The 25,401-nt window shown below is 37.4% G+C and overlaps 2 protein-coding genes across 3 annotated transcripts; both read left to right on the top strand.

Moving 5' to 3' along the window:
• Positions 1-614: 614 nt before the first annotated feature.
• Positions 615-6,255, top strand: LOC148087216 (ELAV-like protein 1). Of its 2 annotated transcripts, none has more exons than XM_087785416.1 (8): positions 615-741; positions 1,169-1,227; positions 1,511-1,579; positions 1,663-1,828; positions 3,728-3,831; positions 4,264-4,417; positions 4,485-4,719; positions 5,382-6,255. In XM_087785416.1, exons 2-8 carry the CDS (start codon positions 1,192-1,194, stop codon positions 5,710-5,712), a joined length of 1,095 nt encoding a protein of 364 aa, XP_087641542.1. In that variant the 5' UTR covers positions 615-741; positions 1,169-1,191; the 3' UTR covers positions 5,713-6,255. The 2 variants fall into 2 exon arrangements, with proteins under 2 accessions (XP_087641542.1, XP_087641541.1); XM_087785415.1 differs by having other exon boundaries at positions 1,169-1,239.
• Positions 6,256-23,035: 16,780 nt separating this feature from the next.
• Positions 23,036-24,899, top strand: LOC148087215 (methyltransferase-like protein 27). Its single transcript, XM_087785552.1, has 5 exons — positions 23,036-23,152; positions 23,758-23,886; positions 24,191-24,326; positions 24,431-24,523; positions 24,694-24,899. The coding sequence occupies exons 1-5, from the start codon at positions 23,048-23,050 to the stop codon at positions 24,897-24,899; spliced, it is 669 nt and encodes a 222-aa protein (XP_087641678.1). The 5' UTR covers positions 23,036-23,047.
• Positions 24,900-25,401: the final 502 nt, after the last annotated feature.

Below are 25,401 nucleotides of genomic sequence, written 5' to 3'. Positions count from 1 at the left end.
ATCATTGTTAAATGAATTCACTTGTTTAAGTACATTTACTTAGTAATTTACTATTGTAACTAACAAGAACTTGATTTTTTCTGCCTCTAATATATCACTAGCAGTTCTTCACATGATGTTATTTTGGAATGATAATTACTGTCGACTTTTGTGGGTGAAAACCTTTTTTTAACTGTGATTTTGTTCAAAATCCACAGATCCTTCAGTTGGTGAGGCTTCCATGCTTGCCAGTCCGCAGCTGCTCATACGAGCAACTAGATTTCTTAGCAGCATGCAGGACTGTTTCTGTACAGAGAAGAGGAAACACAAATTAATTGGGTTAAATGATTCATCTTAATTAGAGTTATTTAATCACATTTTCTTGTTTAATTTGTATCTACTCTTTGTTGTGTATTCAGTTTAAGTTAGCATCAGGAATAAAAAAGATAAATAACTACATTTTGTTGCATATATGTGAAAATGTAAGGAATATGGTTAAGACAATAAACGAAATATAACATCTTAAATGAACGCGTGTCTCTTGTAATTCTCTTCCTTTCCAGTAGGTGACAATAAAGAGCCATATGAAGGTAAATTCTACGAAGAAGAACTGTCGCAGTATCGCGAGATTTTGTCCGTCGTGTGGTGTGTTGCAGGGCTTTGTCGAATCCAGATATCTCCAAATACTCTTGACGCTTTTTACATTAGCAACCTTTTTTGGGGTCATTCAGTCACCGTTGTTTTTTTGTAAGCAGACCTGAGGTAAGAACTGATGATTCAATGCCAGATATTGTGTTAGCATAGCTTTGCGCCTCAAGCCGCTTTGTTTCGCGCCACTTAGCATATAGCTAACCTTAGCTCTGACCATTTTGATTATTTAAATACTTTCAATTGTTACCCTTTTAATACACTTAATACGATTCAACGTGAAATATCAGTATTATAAAGACAAGTATGTTGATACTTAGATCTACATACGTAGATGTAACCTCGATAAATACACAACGGTTTGAAGATAAGTGCAATGAACAATACATATTGTAAGATTTCTTAATAAAGTGGTGGCATTACACATTGAGGAGAAGATGAAGAAGATCGACACATCTTTCAACATGAAGAGATGCATTGTGGGCTTGGTATGAACACGATTGACTGTGTAGTTAATGTATCTATACCCCTTTTTCTCCAGATATCGGTTTACAGTTGGTCTCAATGGCTTCAAGACGAGGACACATTAGGTATCTGAAGGTAATTTCAGAAGTAAGAAACACTATTCTTATTGAGCATACGACTATGAATACATTTGCCCATTTCTTTTGTTATTATTTATATAGTTTATTCTTACTACCATGTACTGCCCTATGTAGTCTATACAAGGTAAAATCAATGTTTTTTTGGATTTAGAAACCAATGAAAGGATTGGTGTAAAGACGCCCTTAACTTTTCTGGTATTCAATCTTAAGAACCCTTCCCAATACTGTTCTGCGATTTCTATAAATTATGTGAACTGAAATGTTTTTTTTCATTTTAGGTTTGCGAGGTTCAGTCCCCTCAGAATGACGGCAGAGACAGTCAGCACAAGGCAACCTCTAGTGATAATGTGAGTGCCACCATTGATATGTGATTTTATTTGTAGATACCTTTTGTATAACATACTAACCTACTACGGTTTGTTTCAATCAGGATCTTTATGATAACGGCTACAATGAGCACATGATGGACGATGATTCCAAGACCAATCTCATCGTCAACTACCTACCCCAGAGCATGAACCAGGATGAGCTCCGCAGCCTGTTCAGCAGCGTGGGGGAAGTGGAGTCTGCTAAACTAATAAGGGACAAAGTTGCAGGTAATTTCAGTTTAATCCCTGATTACGACCAGCTAAATGTTAAGACAAAATATAAGCATGGATGGTATGAACTGTCTATTTATAGTTTTTGAAAATGATTGTACTAATCTAACAAACAGATTCCAAGGTATCTGGAAGCATCTTTTCCACCAGGTCATTTACAAAAACTTTTGTTTTGTTTTCCATACACAAAGACAAATGTACTTTTTATTTTTAAGTGTTTGCCATGTAAATCGTATCTAAAGTAGAAGTGTAACGATTTACGCGTGACTGTTATAATACACTTTTCAACTTTATTTAAGCTTGCATCCTCTTGACTACCAATGGTGGATCTGTGCTGATCTAAGAGTTTTGCTCACTGCAATAACTGTGTTGAAGTCATACATGTTGTTTTAATGACTGAAAAAGTATAGATTTCTTTTTTTTACCTGAAGATTTGCTTTGATTTTGTATTAATGACAATCTGCTGTTAAAAACAAACAAAAAAAAAACTTAAGTGTAACTTTACAGTGTGTAGTATGATTACATTTTTTATTGACAAAATTGGCATTTTCTTGCCTTGCCTCGCTATATATATATATATATATATATATATATATATATATATATATATATATATATGCCGAGTACTTCATCTGTACATTTCTTTACTTTTAGAAACCTGTTTTGACTATGTATTTCTATCTCTCACTAATGGATATTATTTTTCTTTAAAGGATATGTCTATCATTTTTTTTATTTTCAGCTGTGTGGTTGCAATGTTTTTTTTTCTCTCATGAGTAGTTTAAACATACTAAGGGATCTTGCATACGCAATTTTCTTTTTTACAGAATCGGAAAAACCCTTGCCTTGTTCGTATTTTTTTTCCTTTCTTTTAAAACTTGAACTTGCGATGCTTTGTGACTTTGTTAATGACTTCATAGCTATCTAAAAGTTTTGAGGTTTATCCGTCATTTGTTTCACCTGAGAACAACAGAAACTGAGCAGTTACTAAATATTTGAAAATTCTTTCACTGCTTAGTTATTCATGTTTTTCTACATTTTCTATATAGTCTGGTAATAACATTCTTTTTAATCGATGTACTGAATTTTTTTATTTTACCAGTTTTGTCTTGTTTGTTTCAGGTGATTTAATCTGTGAGGAAATGTACTTTTCATTGTTCTGATTCAGTTTCACCAAATATTCCTCATATTGAGCACCTTAATCCTGAAACACTTGTCATTCAGTTTCTGATGTCAATGACCCATCTAGAGTCTAATTTTTTTTTTTATTGAAAATTATCATGTTTTGATGTTAATGTATTTTGTATCTATGTATAAAGGCCTTCTATTTTATGGTTTTAAATAAGTTGGGCCTACTTTAATGCCAAAATGAAGTATATGGTCACCAACTTTTAACAAATTGGGCTAACCAATACATTTAAACCTTGCTTTTATAAAGGCACAATGGCTTGAGTTAGAAGTGTCAAGGTTATGCCTTTTGTAGTTCACACACACTCACCACAGACGAGGGGAGTATGACATTTGGATTTATTCTAAATCTTGGACAATTCCAGCAAAGACGAGCCTGGTTCAGCCCACACACCACAGTGAGACACACGGTCGAATGGAGCGTACAGCTTGGTCGACTTTTATTTTTTAAATATTTTAGATGGCCTTGGAAAAGAAACATAAGTGTTAGTTGACAATTGTTGATTTCCCTTACATAATTGTAAAAGTTGAATTATTGTTGAATTATTGTATCTCCAAATTGTTCTACTCAATTATGAAGCTCAATCTGAGGAATCATTCAGTGTCAAACTGCCAATGTCTTTTTCTTTGATTCAAAACAGAAATGTATTTTGTATGGCTGGCAGCCGGATTTTGCTGTTTTATTTGGTTTCCTTTGTGTTTCTCTAGGCCACAGTTTAGGTTACGGCTTTGTTAACTTTGTTAACCCTAATGATGCAGAGAGGGCAATCAGTACCCTCAATGGCCTGAGGCTACAGTCTAAAACTATCAAGGTAAAGTTCCACAGGAGCTCTTTGATTCTTGTCTCATGTGATGTGTGTTCTTCAATGGGCTCTAGAGGGCGCCCACCCAATGTGTCTAATGGAAGAAGGTATTTTAAATGCTTGTCTTTTTTTATTGTAAATATATCAGACACTCGACACTGAATCTGTGAATTTCTTTGCTCAGTATGTGTCAATTTTTTTTAAAATTTGTTTTTATTTTGAAATAACTGCTACTGCCAAAGGCTGTTGATGTTTTTTATTTTGTTTTGGTTTCTTTTTTTTTTGTTACAATATGGATAAACTGTTTTTCTAATCTTTGGAAATCCCAACAATACCAAAGTTTATCTGTGTTTTGTTAACTGATGTATTTTAAAACGAATTCTTTTGTTTTCTTGAAATTAATTGTGTGGTGGGCTGATCTACTTTTGTTTCCGCCTGCAGGTTTCATTTGCACGCCCAAGCTCCGACACAATCAAGGATGCTAATCTGTACATCAGTGGACTGCCGAGGACGATGGGTCAGCAGGAGCTGGAGGACATGTTCTCTCATTATGGAAACATCATCAACTCCCGTGTTCTTGTCGATCAGGCTTCTGGTAAACACCTGAAGCTCATTCTTTAAAATCTTGGCGACAAACGATAGATTCTTAATTTCTTTTTTAGGTCTGTCTCGCGGCGTCGCCTTTATCCGATTTGACAAAAGGTCAGAGGCCGAAGATGCTGTCAAGCTACTGAATGGCAGCTCACCATTTGGTGGCCCAGATCCCATAACCGTCAAGTTTGCTGGTAATCCCAACCAGACTAGAAATTCCCAGGGTGGTGGGGGACAACACGCTTATGGCCACAGCCAGTCGCGGCGCTATGGAGGACCTGTTCACCACCAGCAACAGCGCTTCAGGTGACATGATGAGTCCACATAACTGCACTTGTATTCGCATAAAAGCATGATTAGATTAACACAGGATAAAAAAAATTAAGTTGGGGGAGGGGGATAACCACAGAATATTAAGGGAAGAAATGGCTAGATTCAGTTTAACCTGGTGAAATATGAGCTCTTGAAATGTTTAATAATTTCATGCACATATTGGGAAGGGGCTCTGTTGTTTACCTGTCTTATATTATAAAATTGTTACTTCAAATTGCCTGTAAAGAATTATTGAATTATTTTAATTAAAGCATGTGCACATATGGAATATGATACCTATGCAAATCAATCAAATGACTTTCATGAAAAGCAGCTGTGTTCTTTCAGAGTGCTTATGACGTATCATGATATTTTTTTTTTGTGTGACATGGTTGATGCCATATTTTACAGGAATAAGGTAATTTTGTAAACTGATGAAGTGTAGCCAAAGTAATCGTACAAAAAGGCTTTTGCTTGGAGTTGACAGAATGTAACACAAGGCAACAATCTGCTGAAAAGAGTGACCGTGGCAATAACCTTTTTTAATCTGTTGTACTGCAATCCATCCATCAAACATGTCAAATAATCTTAGAAAATATAAAACGATGCTAATGGCCCTTATTTATTCTACTAAACCTGACACTGTCTACTACCAGATTCTCACCGATGAGCGTGGACCACATGAGTGGTGGGGGAGGTGGTGGAGGAAGTAACGGAGGAAGTTCTGGCAGTGGCTGGTGCATCTTCATCTACAACTTGGCCCCGGAGACCGATGAGGCCATGTTGTGGCAGATGTTTGGGCCCTTTGGTGCCGTCGTTAACGTGAAAGTGATCCGAGACTTCAGCACCAACAAGTGTAAAGGCTTTGGCTTCGTCACCATGAACAACTACGAAGAGGCTGCCATGGCCATCCACAACCTCAATGGTTACCGCATGGGGGACAAAGTCCTGCAGGTGTCCTTCAAGACCAACAAAGGACACAAGTAAAGTAGTGAATACAAGGAAGTTCAGTTCCTTCGGGACATTCAAGTTTTGCCCAAGTTCTTGTTTTTCAGCATGCCCAGTTTTAATTTCAGTCCTTCATATGCTCTCTGAAGACTGTAGTTTTTTTTTTTTTAGTTTTTTTTTTAAACATTACATGTTTCAAATTGTATTTAAAAACAACGTTTTAGAGGTTTTTTGATGTTGTTTTATGTAAAATAGAATGGATTACTAAAGACACAAATAAAACACAATTTAGAAAGGTGCAAAAAACCCAGGAGTGTTTTCAGCTGTTTTCAAAAAGGTTTTTTGTACAGATGTGTTTTTTTGTTTGCCACCTACACCCCACAACCTCTTTTTGAAAGGAATGGTGATGGGAGAAGTTTGCTGTGTAGAATGGGATACTTGTTTTCTTTGTTTACGAATGTTGGTTCCTGACAAAATGTGATGAGCTACATTGAAAGTGACCTTACGTTTTTTTTTCTTTTCGTTTCTGTATTATCAGCGTCTTTGTGATAGTCGACACAATAAAATAGTTGTGGGACCCTTTTTTGTTTCCTGTGTGACAAAGTGGGGATTTTTGTGTATATAGACTTGGGATCGCAAGTAGTTTAGGATCAATCATTATCAACAACAATAAATCAGATGTGCACAACTGGTTCTACTGTGAAAACAGAATATGTCCGAGTACTGCCAAGTCTAATTTTATTCACATTTAAATCATGTTATTGTGATTTTTATTTATGTATATTTAGTTTCTAAATGTATTATCAAATGAACCACAACCAACAATTATTTCCCATCCCTGTTCGATTCATGCCGTCTTGTCTGTTCAGTATGTCTTTCATGCCTGTCCTCTATTTGTCAGTATTGGAATGTGAGCTAAACCAACGTCCGAACTTTGAAAATCAAGATAATCATGCCATCTGAGTTTATTATTTTAAACTGTGAAGTTTAGCCAAATATGCTTTAAGAACATTTTCTGGATCTGTAAAGAATCTTGAATGCTGTTGGCCACGTCTACTTCACTGGTGCTGTACAGTGTTCTCTCCTTGATCTTCTCTTATAAAATATTGTTTCAATTATAGGACGGTAACATTGACAAGTCTAAGAGCACCCAAATTGAGTTGACACCAAGCTTGATTTATTTGTGGAAAATGATTTATATACTGTAGATCTCGCATCAATGTGTGAATTTGGGGGAATGTGCCACATTAACCAAAAGAATGGGAATAACAGATTTTCTAAAGCAGCTGACGAGTACCCAGTAATGTCAAAAAAATGTTCCCCTTTCATACTGGCACTTGGATATAGAGCTGCAATTCTGCCTATGATGCAACATTTTGACCTTCCACAATGAGGACCAGACCCCCTTTTTATATGTGACTTGAAGCGGCATGAAAGTCGTAGCATGTGACCCAAGACCACTTGGTATGGCTAACTGTGGTCCTCTTAGACCAAGGAACAGTCTTACTCAATTAGGTAAGCAATTACTTGACACATTGACTCCAAAAAGGATGAAGAGGAGCATAACCACTCTAACTTAACTTAAAAGACACCTTGGACTGCATTGTTACATAGTTATGAGCTGTAGAAGAATCCTTCAACTGATCGAGAGACCGGAGGTCCATCAGGACGGGTTTTCTCTGGCATCAGCATGTCTGCAGCAGATGTTTGTAGCTGCCTCTCCAGGTATGCTCTCAACACGTTCAATTAATCATTTCATAACCACAGAGGTGTCCAAAAGGTGCAGCGAGACTAACCTGGATTCCAAATTAGACACTTAAATGGACTGTTAAACACTAAGTCGTCCGGGTGAGAACACTGGCGCGTTGTGAATCATAAATCACAAAAGTGAGCAGTAAGCAGAGTGGCTTTTCAAATGCAATGCTCTTTGTGAGTGTTCACGGCAGGTTCCTCTTCAATCTTCGCCTGACCAACTGTCTGTGAAATGTGGCTGTCAGCTCAAGGAAATAACTTGAGGTGAGGACTTTTGCTTTGTTCGCTTCCTCGAGGGTTGAACTAAATTCTTTGTGATTGCACATTTTCTTCATAAACATCTACAAAGGTGTAAGCTGTGTATCCTTTTTATAATATCCTTATCTCAAACTAATTCAGACAAAGAACAATTAAACAATTTAACACCAATTATTTTAATATACAGAGTTGCATACAAAGGCTGCTGTTTTCAGTGCCCAACATTAAAAGTCATGTTAGATTGGATATAAACATGGTCTCCTTCAGACACGGGCAAACATTTTGATTATAGAGGATATGTTTAAATTTGCTCAAGGGGTCTTCTGACCCCCTCGTGCCCCCTTTCCCTTGACGTGATCATGTTTTTCCTCGCCTCTGAAACCTTCACTGTGAGGTCTGTGGTCTACATAGTTGATCAAATTTGTGTTCCTTTTCCACATGATATGACATGCGTTTTTGTGTAAATGTATTAACCACTAATTAAATGTGAATTTGCATAAATAACACATGATTTTATTTATTTTATCATTGTATCCTTTTTGTGTCCCTTTTGTTTGCCTGAATCCTACATTTGAGGACCAACCTAAACATAGTTGAGTTTGATTGACACATCACCCTCACTTAAATTCCATCTAGCTGCTTGGGAAAAAAAGGCAAGGTTTTTCAAGTACTGTTCATTCCACAGTTTAACTCTTAAAGATCACTAAGCAACTGGTCTTCTTAACTCTGATTGCTGCTCCTGCAACATGACAAGGTAAAACAAAACTAAAATATCACTTCTTTACCCTCACGACACTCCAGAATGTAGTGAGATAGATGTCCAGCAGGTGTCAATGCAGGTCGTTTTTAGCTGCATATGCTCTTCCCTCGAATATTACTCCTGTGAGCTAAATAAGACCATCTTCGATGAGGTCAGGGTTCAGGTTAAGGTGATGCAGGGAGGGAATAAATCTCAGTCAATATTTAATCCTTGGTGATGAAATATGACATGAAAGACGAGATCGATGGCGCTGTTGAGTGGCAGTTGATTCTTCCTAACACAGCTTGGGGGCCAAATTAGTTCGAGAGCAGTCCACCTATATACTTGAGGTGCCTGCAAACCCCGAGTTGTCACTTCGCTGTCCTCTGAGAAAGTTGTTTCTTTTGTTTCCTGGTCAGTCTTCTAATGACTTTGTTTTGCAGTGACAGGATCCATGCTCTGATACATTTCCATAGCCGATGATTTTTAAAGCAATAGATTATAGAGCAAAGATTGACATCTCGTGGACTAAAGACACAGTTTCATTAAGCTTCATCAGACCAGCATTTCCAGCACAGTTCTCAGTTGACTTGTGTAGTAGGAAACGCTCAAGTGAATTCATATGATCATTGGTAGCAAGTTGCTGCTTGTTAATGAATCCCAGTAGAGTAGGTAGTTGTCAGTAGAAGTTACAGGTGAAAAAAGAAGACTCTCTCAAGTCAGCTCCTAATGAAGAGCCATTCATATTTAAACTTGCATGACTTCATTTCTACTTACCTGGGCCACCGAGGAGAAGGGACGAGAATTCCAGAGTTGTGTTTGACTGATGCAAAGTTTATTGAAATTCATGACACCACAGACCAAGCCTTGCAATAATCAAGGGAAGTAAGTATATATGAGAAGCTTTCACAAGCTCTTTTACAACAGTAAATGTACCTAATTTAGAGTGAGAAATTCAATTACCGCAGCATCAGAAATGCTAACAAGCATTGCGAAGATATTGGTCCTTTAACTAAGATCATTAAGATTTAATTTTAGATAGACATAGCTCGCTTACGTCATATGCAGTATATCCCCTAATGTGTCGTCACTTCATTGTTTGTGTTTGAAGCAATTTGACCGTAACGTTTAGATTATCCAAATTTATAGTTTCTGTATCTATTGCTTATTTTCCTCTTCTAATTTTTGTTAAAACCAATCTCTGAGACGTCCACAACCATGGAAATTCCATGTATTTATACCAATATGTACTGGCGAATAAATCTCCTCTTGAATCTTGAAAGCTGACGCATAAAACAATGATCATAGCCAAATGGGATATAAGACACAACCATTTGGGAAAAATTCACAATCAATCAACTGCTGAAATGCTTAAAGTGCTTGATCAGATTAGATTGCTTCCATTAGAACTAGTAAAACCACTAATAAGAAACAGTAATTGCTCTTATACAAAGAGAAATTTAGTGATGCATTGATTGTCATATATGAGTGAGCCAGCTGGACTCTCTTTGCTAAAGTCACCTAAACAGTGTGAGTTCGTACGATCACCATGTGCGCCCTGACATCTGATGTCTCTGCAGCAAACACCCTAAAATAAAGAAACAAAAACTCCAGATTGAGTGACCTTGCAGTTGTTTGTTGGCGACAGACTTGCAATAATGTGTGGAAGAAGATTGTATCGGATCCTGTGCTTCAACAGTGAGATTAAGACTCTCAGGAGACTTGCTGAGCCAGATGTCCCTTGTGCTTTTGTTTCTGTCTTTGAGGCAACATAACGAGCCTAATAGGAAATTTTGTTGTGTTTAAATTTACAACAGTTAATTATCCAAGTTTATAGTTCCAAAGTCAAAAAGTTGTTCACAGCTGAGTCTTGCAACAAAGTTTAAGACATGCAAGTCACACATACAAATGTATCTTTCTCAAAGTTAGGGTTTGTTGAACTAAAACTCCAACACTGATTCAAAAACTCAACAACAAGGATTGAATTATTTTTAAAGATAAATTAATATATAAAATCACTCAACCATCAGAATCAATATTGGAATTTTACCAGTAACTCCATCATCTGAACTTTGCCATCCATCTGGAAAACCATGAAGGGCATAATATAATAAATAAAAGTAAATATGCAAAAAATGAAAACATGAAAAAAGCATACACATGAACATCCATTGATAGTAAACTACCTGCATAAGGCCAAGGTTATTGTCACCAGCACCAACACACACAAGGACAGCCCACATGTTCACATATTATTTGATTTTATTATTTATGTTACAAGCCCACTTCATTTTAGAGACAGTTCAGATACCTTATTTTGGCATTACTTTAAAACCAAGTAAATACAGGGCTCACATTGCCAATCTTTGTACTTGAAAATGTAATTATTGAACATCATCTCAGGTACCAGTTTCTCTGTCTGAAGCTAGTAAAACATGGTGCGCTTCCACACATGGCTCTCGTTTCAGCTCAATATCTTGTCTTCCACGCCTTCAGGGACCGCTTATTACAGTACATCTATCTTGTCCAACTGCACACTACCGTTCTCTATGTGAATGTAGGCTTGATGGTTGTCCAGTAACTTACTTTAGCTTAACACTGGCCTTACAATTTTTCCTCTGTAACACCTCCTCTGTTTGGGGATCCGTTGTGGAGCTCAAGCCTTCGCTATTGCTGATCAGTATCCCTCATAGGTCAATGTACAATCATTTTGAGCTGGAACTTTTTGTGGACCCTGAATGCATAATTTCGGTGACCTGTCCAGGCCAATAGTATGTATGATCCCTCACAATATGTAACAATGCCACAGGGCTTCTTTGATGTGTAACACTTGTACTTTTTTGTTGTTGTTGTTATATTAATTATTATCTTGCTTTTTATAAAGTTTTTTTTTGTGTATTAGTTGTAATTCTCTTTTAATATGTGTTCAGTGAACTTTCCGCTAGGCAATTAAAATGTAACCAAAGAGGGAAGAATAAAGGAATATCAAATCACATCAAATTATTTTCTTATCATTACCATCTCATATCATGTTGTGTTTATGGCAAGTATACGATTGTTTAACATACTAATGTGAGTTCTATCAAGGGCTGAGTTAGCGCACAGGTGTGTGTTAATCAAAGGCATCATCAAAGTTTTGCATGTTATTCAGCTGAAGCTATAATGACACATAAGAGTAGGCAAATTCATATTTCCATGGACAACTTTGACCTCTAGTTTAACACAAGGTTTTACACACTGCATGAACTCAATTGTCAGCTCACATATAGCCTTCTGGGCCAGAGTGAATGTGAAATATGACAAGAATATTCAATGAAGAAGCTGGATGTGCACCTTGATTGGTGTGTGTCAAGAACACTACAACCACACCAGTCCATGCCACAGTGAGGATATCTTTCTGGAACAATCAGCTTTGTATGGAGATTAAAGCGTCTGTGTAATTTATGTGGGGCTCACACACCTCGCTGCTCTTGGCCCGACGGGAACTCCAGCTGCCAGATGGGCTGAAGCTGGCCGCGATCCCAAGGGTGGGTTTTCTATACCACAAGACAAGAAAACAGACAGGTCTTTAGTTGGAGTCAGCCATAGGTTACCAAGGTACATCACTGTCTCACAACACCAAAATGAATGAGCGAAAGAATGAGTTTCCCACACCATGTGCTTGAAAATGATTAATTAGTAAGTGAAGACAGAGGAGGACTGAAAATGAAGTATAGTGCACAACAAATAATTCCTTTTATGTATGAGTTTGTTGTGGAAGGATTGGCCATGAAAAGACTAGAGGACCAGCAGGTTTAATTGACTCTTTATTTAAGCAATCTCAGTTCTTCAACCCACTAGATCATTCGTTGATTAAGCAATGTCGACGCAACATCATCAGCTCTACCCATTCATCAGACATATTTTATAGTCATTTATCGTGGGCTGTCTCTAAGAGGTGTTACAATATTACAATATTTCCTGAAAATGAAGGTTCTGTCCATCTGTGTCATAGACCCAGGCTTTTAGTGTCCCAGACTTTATGGACTTTGAGGAAGTCTTTGCTCCCTCCTCTTCCCGAAGAAGTAAGACAACTGTGTTTTTGGTTAAAACGTTGTTGCGATTCTATGCCAGAGTGACCCAGCTAAAAGGGGCCATAATGTAGCATGGTGATAAATGAAAAATATAAATTGAAATATATGTACATGCTTTATTACAGTTTTCTTGTTTATTTTTGCACATTTACATTCATTTGTATTTACGGGTTTTAGCAGTCGTGGTGTTAAGGTGGGATGACGTGGTTCAGGCGATAGAGATCAGTCGATACAATTAAGTCTTCAACAAATTCTGAGATTCTGTCACTAGATAATGCCAGAGATAATGCCAGACCCAAAAATGCTCCCAGTAAATAACAATTTTTTCACAATGATCTTTCTCTTCTGTGATTATTGAATTAAATAAATTATACCTTTTGTGTAAAATTAGAATAGGCTGCTGATATTTCCAGCGTTCATGTGTGAGTGGCTGCAGATATTCAAACCTGATATACTGTAATTGATTTTGTGTAATCCTATTTTGTAACATCAAACAAAGTCTCATTTAATTGATTCACCCACTCAGTAAACTGAATAGATTTATTCCATTATTTATCCACCCATCCATATTCTGACTCTTACATCTAGTACCCATTGATCTATCTACTGCCCATCAAACCATTTACAGCTCTACTGTTCAACAATCCATCTATTCCCTGTGTTGTATCAACATTACAATATTACCCTACGTCCACTACAACTACCCCAATATACCCATCTATCAGCTCATAAAGTACCACTTTAACCCTCTTTATGGTAAGCCATTCATCAATACACCTTCTAAATTAATCCATCTTTCTTCCCATATTTCCAATTATCCATCATTTTACAATTTACCAAATAATCTATCCATCCTTTCAACCACCCTTCAGTCATCCATCCATATGTTCGTAATCCTCTCTATCAAAAATCTGTCCACTCCCAAAGAAGCTGTTTATGTAACCAGCCATTCTTCCATTTATCCATCATCTTATGACTCACCAATCAGGTCATCCATCCACTAATGATGGGCAGATGAACCTTCATGAAATAGTGTCTTTATTATCAGAACACACTTAATGGCACTATCTCCTGCATTACCAATTGCTTTGAGCAACTAATGAAGCTCACAACCTTTTTTTCTGAGGGCGCCACCTACTGAGCCCACACATCTGAAAACTAGTTTTTATGATCTAACCTGAGTTAGTGGTTCAAGAGAGCATCATTATTCTGTGAGTTTTTTGAGTTGCAGCAGAGTACCAGATGGTGAATCCAATAAAACAAGGGAACAAAGGGGAAAATGAAAGTCAAATCCTTTATTGGCTGCCATCTCAGATGATGTTTATTTTCTGGCCTAAATTATCTTTCAATCACTTTTTCAAGACCTTCATTCATCTATCCTGTCTGTCTTCACTTCCGCACCTGTGAAATGTTTCATTTATCCAGCACTGCTTTCTCTGTCTGACCTTTGAAGGTGCCATTACATTATGCAGTGACGAGCATTAAAGCAGTCAGGCCGTGCAGTCGGGTGGAATGTTCAGGGTGGAGGCTGTAGGTATTAAACACAGCCTTTTACACAGTTTGATGATTAAAGTTAAAGGTGTGTAAGGGGCGGAATAGAAAAAAAAAGTGCCTCCACTGTTCAATACAGTGATTTAGGACCTTGGGTTTGTTGAAGCCTTGAAAGAGGTTTAGAGGGAAACAGAATAGTAGTTTATATCCATGATGATAGGGTGTCCAAGTAACAGAGATTATGATCGAAATTAGATATTCCCAGTTAGAGACAGTTTGGTAAACAAAAAATTAATCCCAGACCCAGGAGTGGTAAATGATGATGACAGTCAGCTTCTGAACACTGTCATCAGTGAGCAGAGAAGCAGATGAAGTGCACGAATGCTCCTCACCAGATGCAACACTAATAGACTCGAGCAATCATTCATCCCTCGTGCTAATAGATTGTATAATTCTTTGGGGGAAGAAGCGGAGTGAAAAGATGATTCTATTCTATGTTGATCCATGTATCCTTTTCTTTGATCTATGTTCTTTATACTTAGATTTAGATTGTGTCATCTTGTGTTTTCTTTTTATTGCACTTTGTTCTTCTTTTATTTCATGAATCTATCGTCTATGTTGCTGTATGGTGGAAAAACAATTTCCCGAAGGAGACCTCCAGAGGGATCAATATCCATCCATCCATCCATCCATCCATCCATCCATCCATCCATCCATCCATCCATCCATCCATCCATCCATCCATCCATCCATCCATCCATCCATCCATCCATCCATCCATCCATCCATCCATCCATCCATCCATCCATCCATCCATCCATCCATCCATCCATCCATCCATCCATCCATCCATCCATCCATCCATCCATCCATCCATCCATCCATCCATCCATCCATCCATCCACCCACCCACCCATCCATCCATCCATCCATCCATCCATCCATCCATCCATCCATCCATCCATCCATCTATCTATCTAGAAACTCACAAGAAACATTATTTTTAGCAAATTTCAGTTTGTGAGCAGATATTGATGATTCTTTCCCTGAGTATACTTACAGCTGTCCTCATTTATCACTCCATCTGGAGCTCAGATGAAAATACATATTGACGACACTTCAGAAGTATGCCACCCTCTGTTTTCTGTTTGTGGGCACATATAAAGTGTCATTTTCACGCAGCTGATTGACAGCTTGTTCGCAATGTGTCACTCTCAGCCCCCTAAATATTCCGATTTTCTGTCCCTGCTCTGACAAGGAGGCTACTCTCTTGATGACCCTCTGTTTTTTCTCCTGGCCTTTCACAGTCCACAGAATCAGCACTTATTCCATCACACAAGCATTTCGCTTCACCAGAATCATTTTAAAGTGCAGTTCAGTTCAGAGCAGGCCAATGCCTGCTTCTCTGCCGAAATCTTTTTTAATCTTTGAGAGATGAGAATAACAGGACACTGGAGTCTAGTCCTTTTTGACTGCTTTAAACTTTACTACATAGTTGATATATTTAATTAACATTAAGATTACAGGTATTAGATTTAAGTAGAAACACATTGTCTTATTTTGCTTTACTACAGAAGGGGGAGTAATACAAGAAATGGGTGGAAAAAGTGGAAAAAGTTCCTGAAAGACATCTCCAGAGAAATTTATAAAGTATATTGAAAATTATGTTGCTGTAGCCATTAGCACTTTGGTTTCTCTGTATAAAGAGGGTAGTTCCGTCTAGGGAGGATGACATTGTCAAGTAGCCGACATACAAAAGCGTATGAAGGCATCACCCGTTATATGAAGACTGCACACAAGCAGCATAGTAAATGTAGAATCAACATTCAGCCTGCGGACCTTTAGTTATTCAACAGGCTGGACGACGGCATGAGTCGGTCTCGAAAGGATTAATTATAAACCCAGAAACAAAACAATCTAATGAAAACCTGTCCAGATGTCTGATGCTTTTTCTGACTTGTTACCCATCTGTCCTGCTCATTAAAGTCAGACAACTGTCTCTTTTAATTTCTCCACTTCTACTTACGTTGACTTTCGGAATTGTATTGACGTGTTTGATCGTCGAAGGTCGCGGCTCGGGGAGATCACGTTATTATTCAGCGTCCACTTCGCAGCGAGGTTTTAATGATGTTCGCCTGTAATGCAGATGGAATGAATGGCGAATGTCACAGCCTTGAAGGTTCCGGCTCTACTCTAGCTGCACGTGAAATATTAAAGTTGTAACCTTTGACCCTGCTCAAAAGCAACCTATTTGTTTGGTCTTTGTATTCAATATAATTTTTGTTTAAATGGTGTTTTAAAAGAGTCAGCTTTGTGTAGCTACAAAACATGGAAGGTTAAAGGAATTTTCATGTCATACTACTTTTTTTGTGGACTGGAATGTGCTGGACTTTGCACAGTGAACAATTTTCATTTTTAACTTTATATTAGTCGATATTTTTATATCGCATCAATACATTAATTTCATTAGCTATGAAATCAAGAAAACTTATTCTCTCACAGTTAATTTATTTGCTGCTAACAAGCTAGTGTTTGTATTTTTAAAATGATAATACAATGTACAATGTTGAAAACTACATTTTAATCTGTAATACAAAAACCCTTCTTATGGTGCATATTGAAACATTAGAAAGGTGACTCCTAATAACCATAAGCTAAACATGGCTAGATAGATAAATAATAAATACAATAAATGAAGAAAGTGGTATATGTTTCTCAGTGTAAAGATAATTTTATACATAGACATTTCAGTAACAATTGAACCGTGACAACGATTAGATTAACAATGTATGGGAGATGACGGCTCAATGGTTATATCCTAACTAGTCATTTCTCTATCTTCACAGTTAACTAATAGTATTATTGAAATTTAAATATAATAAGCAACAGCATCAGTGTAGACACGTTAGAAGTGATGTTTTGGGTTAATGATGCTGAAGCTCAAGTCCTCAAAATGATTGCATCTAACTATGAGTCCAAATTCTTGCAATGACTCAACACTTTTGTGACAGAGCTGACTAAAATGCTCTTTTCTCATCCACTGAGGGATTTTGCCAGGGCATGTGAAGGATGTGTCTCTAAAGAGAGGATTTATTGACCCAGCGTTCTCTGGGGAAAATTTAATAATGCCTCCCCTCCTCAACTCAGCCTGATTGAGAGTCGTAGCCACAGAAATCACGTAACCCAGTATGTGAGTGTGGAAAATGAGCCTGTCAGGAATACTGTGCTCTCCCACTCTCATCTAACTCCCAGTAAAATATTTTGTTGACTCATTCAACAACATTCCTATAACATCTTTCTGCGCCCAGAAGTGTTTGTTGGGAAGTTGTCAGAGGGTTACTGGATCGACCGGACCGACCTCTAATTACTCCCCAAGAGAGATAGAGCTGCACTTTGTCTTCGCCTGTGTGTCTCAGATAACAGTCAGGGGAGTTTGGACAGTATTTTTCATAGAGCTCCTGAAAGTAGTGGCCTTACTTCTATTTTCGCTCTAACATAGTTCATAAAGCAAATGCAAACTCGTTCCACAGTTAAAAAAGAAAATTGACGACAGGATAGTTTATGAGTGTGAATGGTTAGCTACGTATGTATATGTGCTCTGCGGGATGGTTTTGCAAAATTTCCATGAGGTTTTTGACATTATTGACAACGTGACATCAGACAATTGGTGGTGTCCTTCGCCTTTTCTAAACCCCTCTTCACTGGCTTTAGCACAATCTGGATGACCCTTTTGAATTTCCGCAAACGCGTGGAGTCATTCTCATTTTTAAGCAGGCGTTCTGGACCATATACTGCTCAAAAACAACTTGACTTTGACAAAATGCCTCGTAGGTGTGTTACTGCAGGCTGTGACAACATGTACAGACCAGAAACATCGAATACACAGGAAAAAATCATCGGAATGCACCTATTGATGTGAACTGTCGTTGCATAACTCATATATCAGTTTCATTTTGTTTTCTTGTAATTGTACATTTCTGCTTTAGACTTAGTCACATTCTCATCATCATTATAATCTATATAGGATCCTACTATTATTACAACCTCTATTCATATGAAGTAAAAAACTAGCTCAGATTGATATTTCCATAACAATACCCAAAACTGTAGTCAATATTTTAGAACAAAAAATATCGAAATAGAAGGCCGAAAAAAAAAGCTGTGTTTTTAACAGAAATCCTCTCCTTTGTTAATCCATCCCCCTGTCTCTCTTCTCCCTCCCAGTTGGTCACAGCAGAAGACACACTGGTTCTGCCAATGATTTCTGCCTGTTAAAAGAAGGTCTTTCCTCAACACTGAGGCTCATTCTGATTTCCTGTAATTTGCTAAATTGTACCTAGACAAACACCCTATTTATACTGAAAGAATTGCGGGATTAATAGTTCACCAAATAGATTTGTTGATGCGGTAATAGTCTTCAGACAGCTTCTGAAGGAGATATCGCATCACTGTAAAGGAAGAAATCCTGGGTTGTTTTTTCTTATAACAGGTCTAGCTTCAGTTGACGTTGAGACATTGATGACCAAATGCAATCGTAATAAGTAAGACTATATAGAAGAAAAGGAGAAGAATGAGATAACAGAGTCGAAGAAAAAACTTGAGCAGAAATCTTGAGCAGAACCTGACTCAATATTTCCGGCCTCCTGCTATAAGGTTGGGAGGTTAATGGGGGGTTGGAAAAGGGGGTTTGGTGGGGTTTGTAGTTTTAATCTCTACATTTGACATGTAAATTGATCTGTAACATGATACAATTTCACAATTTTATGTTTTTATTTTACTTGTTTTTATGTTTTCAGAACTAGAGTTTTAAGCAATATGGTAAGTTCTGTTCTTTGAAATATTCCTGCACCATACCTTTAGTGACTATTTTTTACAGATGAATGACGTTGAATCAAGAAGTCGACTTTGTACGTTAGGAACTACTGTAGTTTTTGCTATAATTACGATTTCCGTAATAGTAAAATTACAGTGAAGATCTCCACCTTTCTCCATTAAGATGCAGCACGAGCACTTCTTAACGCTTGGTGTGTTTATCTCTCTTACCACTCAAGTCAGCAAAACAAAACAAGTCAACTGTAAAAACCATCCAATTAAACTTAATTTCATGCATCTGGAGTTTAGGATCGTGCAGACATAGAGACATTAATCATAATTAGTAATGATGGGAGCAGTCCCTGTAGACTGTCAGCTGGCAGACCACCTCTTTGCTTCCGGATCTTCCTGGATCAGAATTGTCTTTATTATGAGAGTGCAACCACAGTATTACTATGAACTTCAGCTTAAGTGGCTCTACTGATGGCAGCAGACGCTACAAAATATGAAATTAAAAATCGAAATAAAATGAAAACAGCAAGATAAAAAACAAAATTAAAAATAGGTAAATAAGTAAATATAATAATACCGCATTTTCAATATGGAGTTGTTGTGGGTAATCAGTTAAACAGCCAGGTGGTAGAACCTGTTTTTACTGAGCCCTTGAAGGGGAAAACATATATATATTGTGCAATCTTGCGATATTTTTGCAACCTCACAAAAGTGGATTTAATGTAGTAGATTAACCAAAAAATGGAAACTGAGAGACAACATTCGCAGGGAAGAGCAATTGAATTTTACTACAAAATTGCACTATGTATGAAGAGATAAAATCTGTGCATTTTTAATTTTTTTATTTATACAATGTTTCACTTTGACATTTGAGTTTACATTGATTACTACAGTCCCCTTTAGACACTGAACTCTGTATATCCTTCTTTTCTGCATTACATTCATCACCTGTGCAGTTTAACCCCACATTTTTTATTTCTCTCCCGGAGCCCCAGGGCTCCACCTCCAGAGATGCTGCTGATCCAGGATTTTCACCACGTCATCGGATCCCGAGTTCTCTCTCCTAAGCGCTTAAACAATAAAAAAAAATACTCAAAAAATATATACTAAAAAGACCAAGACAACACAGAGAAAAACACAGGTGTCCTGGAAAATCAGGGAAAACCTTTCACAAAAAAAAAAATTCTTAATATGTTTCTTGAAAGAGTCAGTAGAACCATCAAACACAGAGAGAGAAGAAGATCATTCTAAAGCGTAGTAGCAACAGCCTGGAAGTATTTCTCCTCCTCTGGTCCTGAACCGTGTGCGAGGAACCATCAGTAGATTCGGATCCACAGACCCGAGCTGGGGTGTAAGGCTGGATCAGATCATCATGATGTAAGGAGGAGCCTGACTATGAATAGCTCTAAAAGTAAGAACCAGAATTTTAAAAATGATCCTGAAAGAAACTGGAACTCCCAACTGTTCACTGTTTTAGTCTCTAAATTCAGCAGTTAATACATCCAAATTCTAACTCTTATTGTCATTTGGAGGACGCTACGGGTGGCACTTCATGATCTGTGGAGAAAACAGCCAGGTCCGCAGGAGGCCCTCTATGAGCCAGCCGCCACCAGTTTAAACATATTTTTGAGATACCCAGCTACAAATCAACCAGAACTCTCTTTCACTTTGTTTTGAAAGTTAAAACAAGAATGGGCTGTTCCAACTTGTACATTCATTATCAACTGACGGAAGCTTCTGATTGGTTTTTGAGTTATTGGGTAGACAACATGTTCTGCCAGGCATAAAAGCAGGCCTGCTCATTCAGTTAGAACAACCTGAGGCGTCTCCCTTCTCCAGTTATTTGGATTTTCCACAATCTAATCACGTCTACTGACTTAAAGGTGCAGGGGAGACTCAAAGCCTGTGAAAAGGACCAGATCAGGGACTTTTTAAAATCTTGGGCAGAAAACTATGATGAGCTAAAGTTACTTTTAGAATACAAAAAACTGATATGGAAGATAATAGCACCATAGATGGGTGAAAGTGTAAGTACTAAGCTCAGACAAATACAAAACCAGCACAGGTTCAATGCACATTAAATGATAAGGCTAAACGATATTGCAGTTAAATTTCCCGAGTAAAGAACCAGAGCCATGTCAGGGAAAAATAATCAGGCTTTTCAATGTTATGTGTTTTATGTTTTTTGTTCTGTGAGGTTTTTGTATTTGTATTATTCTCACTCTTATAGGATGCTGGTAATTTCAAATGTCAAGGACCAAAACTTATGGCAGAGCTTGTTTCATTTCTCTTCAGTGGAAGTCGTTCAGAGGCTCAGGTTCTGGATGTCGACTTTGGACCTGGAGAGTTTGCCAGGAAAACTGAGTCTTAAAATGTTGACCAAAAAATATATCAATAAGGCCAACTTGGGAACCGATCCTTTACCTGGAAATGCTGGTACAGTCTGATATTGTTATTGAACCGCATTGATTTTGACCTTTTGTGGATTTTCTTTTAATGTTAGACTTTCAATGTAGCTTGTGTATGTTAAGCTTACAGTTACAGACTCTTTGTAGTACGTTTTCAAAATCGTATTTTAATGTCACCCTGACCTCAAGAGACATAAAAGGCCGGTTCGAATAATTTTGAGATGCCACACAGTCACAAGAGTTTCCCCTCAAGACTAAACCCTTTAAAATTATTCAGCTGTGATCTATTTACTTGCTGTAACTTGTCATCATCTTTGGGGCCTCCACCTGCCGAAAGGCTAACTTTGTGTTTTTGGAACAATATTGTACTTACCGACCTTTAAACATTTGTAGGGAGAAGAAGAACCTGGTGCTAAAAGTTTAAAATGTATTTTCTCTCTTTTCTTAGCTTGAAGTACTTCTTTTTGAACCTGGATTTTAAAATTTGGCCCCTTGCATGATCATGTTTGAAACCCGGGCTATAGAGGCATTGATCTAAATAGAATTTATTTTATATAAATAGAGTTTGTATACGCATGCATATGTGTGTATTCATTTTCTATTCTATTTCTATTTTTCAGGGGGCTTGATTTGCCTGACAAAGACATACTACAAATTTGAAGACCCAGAATTTGTGCTGGCTCTGGAAAACGTTCACAGTTGATGGAGGATCAGGAACTGTGGACAAAAGTGGAGTTTGTTGAGTGTGACAAATATGTAAGGAACCTATTTGGTGAAGACGGAGCAAACAGAAAAGACCAGGATTTTGTTGGTGGGTGATTTACCTGTTTAAGAAATATAGTTTGTGTTTCAAAAAATTCAGACAGATAGTGATGAGTACAATAGAGGTCCAAGATTTATTTCAGACACACTCAAATCAGCACAATAGCTGCCTGTTCACTAACTACCCAAAATATCGTGGATCAGTCGCACGTTGTTGGAGTAGAATACAGTGGTATGCAAAATTTGGGCACCCCAGTAAACTCTCTTGATTTTCCTTTATAAATAATTGGTTGTTTGGATAATAAATGTCCATTAAATATATCACAAATTGTGCTATATAAAATATAATGTAAGAATAATCTAAATTAGTCACTATGTAGAACCTCAATCCTCATGTAGACAATGTGACCAGCGGTAGAGTTAACACTGAGGTCCTGGAATTGGGCTAGAAGAGGCTGCTGCTCTCTGGAAGTCCATGATGAGTCTTTGGAGCTTCAGCTTCTGGCTGCAGGTCATCAGTCAGTCAACCTCTGACTAGTAGAAGAACTCACTTCCATTCAGAAGAGATCAAATCAAACCACCCTTTAAGGAAATTAAAATGTTGAACAATGAATAAAAAGTGAAAAAGTGCGACCTTATTTTTGACTGTTGTTTCATTTAAATAAGAGTTACATTAAGAGTACATTTAGACATAAAAGACGAGTTAGATAAGTTGAGAGATACCGTAGTGTCACAAGAGTTTCCCATTGAGACAAAACCCTTCAAACATTAAATTGGGGTTATTACCACAGCTTTAAATCCTCAACTTGTCCCCTGGAGTGTTTTTGGAGAAATGTGCAAAGTTATCAAAACAGGTTTGTGAAACCCCTGAGTTAACTTCAGTTTCTACAGAAAACAATAACTTGCTGTATCTGTTTGCAATGTAAAAATCAACTGACAGAAGTGTCTGATTGGTTGGACCCCTTACATGCAGGGCATAAAAAGCAAGCCTGCTCATGCAGAAGTTAGAACAACCTGATGCTTCTCCCTTCTCCAGTATTGTTAGACAGATTTTACACAATCTCATCATGGCTCCTGACTTAGAGGTGCAGGGGAGGATCAGATCGCGCAGAGCCTGTGACAAGGATCAACTCAGGGATTATTACGACATCTGGGCAAAAAACTACGATGAGGTAATTATTCTTTGAAATATTTGACTGTAATATAAGATTATTAAGTGAATATATATCTTGTGAGTGGACAAAAAAACATCACTTTATAAAATGTATAAAATAAAAAAAACTAAATCTTAAAATACAAAAAAAAAAGTTCAATTTTTGTTTTGTCAAAGATATCTACATAGGCATTAGTTAAGTAATAATTGCATCATTGTGTAACTCTAACCTGGGTAGATTTTATCTGAACTAAACATTAAACCTTAATCCAGAGACAGACAGAGTGAATGACATCAATGAATGAAAATCATGAAAAATTAAATGAATGTTATAGGAGAACAAGAAGAAGATTAGGGTGAGAAGCAAACAATGACAATATTAATCTGTAAATCTAGGACTGGAACAGGAAAAAAAGTAATTCAGTTATACTTGAGTTGTGAGATGTTGCCTGATAAAAACAAAACCATGAAAAGTAGTATCTAGCACTTTATCATAGCTCTCCACTAACCTCTGGTATATTGAAAAAAAATAAGGTTCTTACATAATCAAACATACATTGCTTCTTTGTCTGTCTTATGAGTTTTCAATGTTTAATATGTTTTTTAAAATGTTCACTTTTGCAGGATACAGATGTATTAAAATGTCAAGGACCAAAACTTGTGGCAGAGCTTGTTTCATCTCACTTCACTGGAAATCATTCAGAAGCTAAGGTTCTGGACGTCGCCTGTGGACCTGGAGAGTTTGCCAGATGGGTAAGAAGAGTATAAATAAGTCAGAAGAGAAGGTTACCAGTGGTTGAGTTAAAACAGAAGTCCACCGGTCGCTCTTATGGGGCTGGAAGAGGCCGCTGCTATCTGGAAGTCCATGATGAGTCTATGGAGCTAAAGCTTGTTCTGTGTTGTTGACCTGCAACCAGAACAAGCTTTAGTCACGTCAAGAACAAGCTGTTCGTTCTTGACCGCCCCCCCCCTCAAATCAACTCAGTCTAAAAGTGTTGAAGAATTCTTGTATAAAGTTAAAACATGCTAGTAAGTTCCTGACTGTGGTTTCATTAAGATGAGTGAGAAAGGCTTCAAGATGTTTTCCGGAACGGACTTCAGTGAGGGGATGCTGAAAGAGGCTGAAAAGACTGGACTCTATCAGCACCTTGAACAGGCCAACCTTCAAAGTGATTCTTTAGCCGGAAATGCTGGTACAGTGAAATATTGCTAAACACCACCACTTTCTGCAATATTGTATAGCATGGTGTTTAAACACTATTTGTCGGTTGAAACATGCTCTTTTGTCACTCTACAGATACGTTTGATGTTTCGGTGATTATTGGAGCTTTAAATCCTAATCTTGTCCCCTTTCGTGTCCTGAGAGACATGTGCAAAGTCACCAAACCAGGTAGTTTGAAATATTTTCATTTTGTTGAGGGGAAATGTTCCCTTGCTACTTACTAACTTACTTCATTTTTGTTGCAACTGATTTTTATTAACCATGCACCTTGAACTGAGTAGTACATTTTAACCACTTTTGTTTTTGGTTACATATTTGTATATGTTTGTCGTTTTTAGGCGGTTTGATCAGCCTGGCAATAACAATTTACGAATCTGACGACCCAGAACACGTGCCAGCTCTAGAGAAGGAACTGCAGCTCCTGGAGGATCAGGGACTGTGGACCAAAGTGGAGCTTGTTAAATGTGTTAGATACATGAGGAACATGGTTAGTGACCACAGCGAATATCATAAGGGGCTAGTTTACTTGTTTGAGATAAAATAAGGTGGTTCCTTCCTATATAGTTTGTACTGAATATCAAATAAATGATTACAATAAACTTGTTAGTGACGTTTATTAATTGCTTATTGTTTTCATTCTTTTTATTCAGTAACGAAAATGTATTTTCTTCCTCTAAACGGCAACCAAAAAAATAAATCCCCTGCAAGAAACTTGTACATAATCTGCAGGGGCCTGTAATCAACACAATTATTCCATGACGTTGGTTCATCACTCCTATGCTCCCGACATCTCAAACAGCAACACGCTTTGTGTTATGCACACAGAAACAATTCTGGTTTTCACTGACAGTTACGTTACCACAAAACCACAGTTATGTAGCAAAGAATAGTCAAAGGACCTACAAATGTTGTCTCAGGTCTGGACTGCATTGATAGCGTCATTCAAGAGAAGGGTCTCACGTCTCAGCACTGGCAACACCACATGATTAAAAAAAATATACAATTTTATTTGCAGTATAAAGTTAAATCTTAACCAATGCAACTTT

This window comes from Callionymus lyra, chromosome 2 (assembly GCF_982586985.1).
Source record: "Callionymus lyra chromosome 2, fCalLyr1.hap1.1, whole genome shotgun sequence".
NCBI classification, from domain to species: domain Eukaryota; kingdom Metazoa; phylum Chordata; class Actinopteri; order Syngnathiformes; family Callionymidae; genus Callionymus; species Callionymus lyra.
This window is presented reverse-complemented; position numbering and strand designations above follow the sequence as displayed.